General features: G+C 45.5%; 1 protein-coding gene across 1 annotated transcript in view; it reads right to left on the bottom strand.

Moving 5' to 3' along the window:
- The window catches only part of LOC105547139 (ras-related protein Rab-7L1-like), a 32,295-nt gene extending 28,806 nt beyond the window's left edge, over window positions 1–3,489 (bottom strand). The window contains exons 1-2 of the mRNA XM_011990599.1: window positions 2,852–3,489; window positions 444–515 (exon numbers count right to left, since the gene is read on the bottom strand). Coding sequence (XP_011845989.1) covers window positions 444–515; window positions 2,852–2,975 — 196 coding nt within the window. The 5' untranslated portion in view covers window positions 2,976–3,489. The remainder of the gene's footprint in view (window positions 1–443; window positions 516–2,851) is intronic.
- Between the last annotated feature and the right edge of the window lie 1,517 nt (window positions 3,490–5,006).

Here is a 5,006-nt window from a genome sequence, read left to right as displayed (position 1 = left end):
TCTCCAAAAGCAGTAGCTTTTATGATAGGGTTGGTGTGAGGATTAACGAGTCAGTGAATTTAAAATGCTTAGAAGAATGCTTGGCACATAATAAGGATTCACTATTTTTACTGTATCTATTTTCTGGGGATCTTGTTTTTCACCAAGGTCAGTCTTAAACCTAGGAAAAGTACCCTCCCCTGCTGTGGGAGTATGCACTATAGCCTGGACAATCCACCACCTTGCCAGCCCCTCCATCCACATAGAGACTGCTCTAGATCTATTCAGGGCAAAACATCTACAAAAGCTCTGCACCTATTCAGCTCGTGTGTCCTCAGAGCAGCTCAATCATTCCAGCTTCAGAAAAAAAATTTCTGGCTTTGCTGCCCCATTTTTTTTTTCTCAGATTTTCCTGGTTAAATCAAAATTTCTTCCCTCGTTCCTATCCAGCCCTTCCACTTTACCTGCAATATCCCACAGCTGAAGTCGCACTATCTCGGAGTCAGACCACTGGAGAACCTTCAGAGCAAAATCCACTGAAAATATACGTACATTATACCTTAATAAAATTTCACTGTAAAAAATGAATAGGGATAAACTCAAATCAAATAGGCAGTGACAATCCGATGACACACAACTCGAATCCCATGTTTATCTTTAAGCCCTCAATTCACTGAGATGAGTCCACACGTGTGTATTAAGTGTGAGATGGATGGTTCATACTCACTCTCCAAAGGGGTTTCCAGCTTTTACTCTCCTGTCAAGCTCATCTGTTTGCTACTACTTGTCTCCAAGACTGGGGGTGGGAGTAACTATGAAAACAACTCTCATTCTCAGGTTAAACAGTTTCTGGGAGATTTAGGGGGTTTTCTCAGGGAAGGGGTGATGGGGGAGAAGGGGGAAATGAGACAAGTGTGGTTGTTTCTGTATCTTCCACATTCAATTTCACTGCTGGTTTCTAATCAAATTGTATTATGAAAACAACACACCCTGGGGAACTCTACATCCACCATAAGGTTGCAGGTATTATCTTGGGCAAGAATGGAATAAACGGAAAAGGTCCCAGAGGAGTCCCAAGAAGACACTGTGTGGATGTTGCTGAAGAGTCCTGCTGGAACCTACCACGAAGTCTGCAGATGCTGAGACTCCTTAAGGCTAAGTATTCCATGGGGAAAAGCTTTTGGCTAAGGAGAGAAACACAGTAATTTCTGAGGTTTGGAAATATTATCTTTCACATCTGTAACAGGAATCAAAACTAAGGGAAATTTAGACTAAACACTGAAAAAAAAAAATTAGCCAGAGTCAATTATATTCTTTGCTAAAGGAGAACTACAGCAATTGTTAAAAATTAACTATTAATAGAAGGCCAATTTTAACCCAAATCCGTGAAATAGGGACCCTTATATTATTTAGGAGTGGAAGGGCAGAGAGGTCAGGATAGTGTGTCTGAAACTTTGAACCTTTAATTTTGCCAGACTTAAATGTTTTGTTCCTTTTTTTTTGAGACAGGGTCTCACTCTGTTGCCCAGGCTACAGTGCAGTGAGTGGTGCGAACGGGGCTTACTGAAGCCTCGACCTCCTGAGTTCAAGCAATCCTCTAGTCTGAGTTTCCAGAGTAGCTGGAACCACGGCTACTTTTTTCTTTAAATTTTGTAGAGGTGGGGTCTTGCCATGTTTCCAATGGCTGCTCTCGAACTCCTGGGCTCAAGCAATCCTCCTGCCTCAGCCTCCTAAAGTGCTGGGATTGCAAGTATGAACCACTGCACTGGGCCCTACTGGGGGTTCTTAAGGAGAATGTTTTAATTGCAACGTGAATGCTTAATTTCTTTTTAAACTTCCATATGAACAGGAGCACACATTTTCACTTTTTCCATTGGTACGTTTTTCTCCCCTTAAAACAAGTTCTTTTAAGAGAGAAAATTTTAAGTTACTCTCCCCCATCACCAGCTCTTCCTAAATACCTTCTAATTAACCATAAGGCATTTCTACCTCTGAAAAAATAGTTGAGTAAAAAGGCCATACCCGGGAAAGAAAGGAAAGAACTCAGTGTTCCCTTCCTCCCTACCTTCTTCAGTTTGAGGAAAAAAGTGGTGGGAAGATAGGTCAGAGAAGTGGTATATTTCACATTCTTCTAAGAATTCCTTGGTTACTTTTATTTAAGCAATCAACGGACAAAAACACAGCTCATCAGCCCTCATGGGCATCTGACTGCGTAGCCAAGGGGCTCGTTTGGGGATTTTGTGTCTTCCATCCCACCCACAGCCCCACAACAAAGCTAGAGTCCTTCAGACCAGTTCCGCTTCCTGCGTTCTCCCACTGAAGCCAGGTTAAACACCTTGCGGTTCCTTCCTCAACAGAGGTGCAGAACTACAGCCCCAGCCGGCACCTAACCAGGAGGCCCCCAGAGGATCTCAGCTGCTTCTGCTGATTGGAGAGATGCCAGACAGCTGAAAGGCTGGAGACTTGAGTTCACAGTGCGCCTGCAATAAACAGCAATTGCTTATCCTCATCCTCCCTTCCCTATTTCTCATCTTCACGCCTTTGTTCTTACCTTTCTCCTGGCAGTGGGGTCAGGTTGGGAAAAATCTAACGGGGGAAACTCAAGAGAGGCGTGTAGAAACTCAAGAGAGGCGTGTAAACGAAACACCCGGCAATTACACCATCTAGGTTCCCAGACAGTACTTCCTGACCCGAAGAAGGACCCAACAATCGACAGCAAATCCCGATCCCACTTGGGTTCCCAGACAGTACTTCCTGACCCGAAGAAGGACCCAACAACCGACAGCAAATACGGATCCCACTTGGGTCCCCAGCTGGAGTCCGCGGTCGAGGCCTCCTCCTCCCCCTCCCCCTCCCCCGAAAGACGTCTCACCTCCCACCGTGGACTTGTAGTGTTTGCTGAAGCTGTCCTGGGAATATCGCTGCACCAGCGACGTCTTGCCCACTGCGGCGTCCCCCACCACCAGAACTTTGAACAGGTGGTCGCGGCTGCCCATGGCTAGCGGGGCGTGCGTTTTAGGGAGGCGGGAAGTGGGGGAGTCGCTTGTTTTAACCCCTTTGGCTCCGGACCCTCTTCAAACTGAAGTGAGGCATTCCCACCCACCGCCTGTGTGGGCTGCTCTGACGAGAAAGCAAAAAAGGAAACTTTGCACTCAACCTATACGTGCTTCCTCCCCCGGCGGCCGCAACCTGGGTGGGGCGCGGGGCGCAGGGCGCAACCTCCGAGCCCCTGGCTGTTCGCACCTTCCCCACCCCCTCCTGGCCTGACTGCCGAGAAACGGGACCAGGCGCCTCGGAACCTCCCCACCAGGACTTTCCCGGAGCGGCTCCGAGTCAGTGACTGAATCCCAGTCAGCTCATTACACCACTGGGGCCAGATGATGAGGACCCTCCCCTTGCAGCACATACCAAATTGTCAGGAAGGAGCAGCCGGTACCTTTCTATTCCCTAGACGTCGTCCCGCGCCTCTCTCTAGCCTTCCTCCGCCAGCGTCACGTGCAGGGTTGCCTGGAGCACTACATTCCCCAGCTTTCCTCGCGGTAAAGAGAACCAGCCGAGTGCGGAGGCTCACCCGCGAAGCCTCCTGGGAAATGTAGTGCATTCTTTTTTTCGTTTTAGGCCAACCTACACAAAGTTTTAAGGCTTCAAAACTCCTTCAACAGTTCGGAATCTTATTCTGAAACAATTCTGGGTCAGTTAAGATCCCTTAAGAGGAGATTTGTGCAACGTGATCTCACTGGCCTGAATCCATCCCCAGATAGTCTTCTGTCTTTAAAGGTTTAACGGAGTTAAGATTAAAACTTATTTCGTTAGTAAAAGTCCAAGCCTCATCCATAATGCTCCAAGTGAAGTCCATTTCCTATTCCTTCAAATACATACACAAGCCCAGGACTTTGTGAAATGACTCATATTTTCTGTATGAACTTGCCCAATACCAGGCAAGTTCAGGAAAACTTGACCCAAGAGACCATACTTTGGAAAAAACATATGCCAAAAGTTACAGCATTTAATATCCAGCAATAACAATAAAGATAGACAGAAAACAAGAGACAGTTCCCCATTCATACTTCTGCAATGCCTATTCTAACCATACTACTCATGTATCACTTGAGGTAGAGGCTAATTGAAATACACTGGGAATCCTTCTCGATTCATTGTGGCTGTTGTTAATAGATAATCATAAAACTAGTGTTTGGCAAATAATTTTAATTTTTCAGCCTGAAACTTTACTGACCTGCCTGTCACTTAGGTAGGAGTTGGCAGGACATGAGTTCAATGGCAAGCAAAGAGAGCTCCATTTTCTAGACTTTTTCTAGAAACAGAAGAAGAGAACCAGCAGGGCCATGGGAAAACAGCCCAGGACCGGACACTATGAAATCTTACCTAGGTCTCTTGATAGAGAGGCTATCACTTATGTTTTGTGGGGAAAGAACATCAGCGTGGTTCACAATATATTTTGCCCAGAATGTTTGTTACTCAGGTACAGGAGGTTAGGCCAGGCTACTCATCTTTAAGGATCCAATTTTCTCTGTTTCTATTCGTTTTGACATATTTGACCACTCCTTGACATTTGTTTCCCTTATGCCTTCTATGACACTGCTCTTTCTTTGTCATCCCCCTACTTCTCCGATGATTATCCTTTTCTTTCAGGTTTCTCGCCATCCCATTTCCCTCTAAGTATTTCCTAAAGCTCGATTCTTGGTCTTTGAGTCAATGATTCTATAAACTCTTCAATGAATTGTCCTTGGTGTCAAAGATCTGTCTTCACTTTATTGTTCTTTATCTCTGATCAGTGATACTCAGCTGCCCAAAAGGTGCCTCCACTTGGATGTCCTGCCACATCCTTCCTCTTACTACATTGCCACAAAAATAGCTCCTTTTCTCAGCTTCCCTATTTCTGTCACTGGTCTCATTATTTCTTCCCTCCATGTAGACTTCAGATTCTGAGAATTATTATTTCCTTTACACATGTCCCTTTATACCTATTTATTTATTTGAGATGGAGTCTCACTCTGTTGCCCAGTCTG

This window comes from Mandrillus leucophaeus, unplaced genomic scaffold (assembly GCF_000951045.1).
Source record: "Mandrillus leucophaeus isolate KB7577 unplaced genomic scaffold, Mleu.le_1.0 Scaffold38, whole genome shotgun sequence".
In the NCBI taxonomy this organism is placed as follows: Eukaryota; Metazoa; Chordata; class Mammalia; order Primates; family Cercopithecidae; genus Mandrillus; species Mandrillus leucophaeus.
This window is presented reverse-complemented; position numbering and strand designations above follow the sequence as displayed.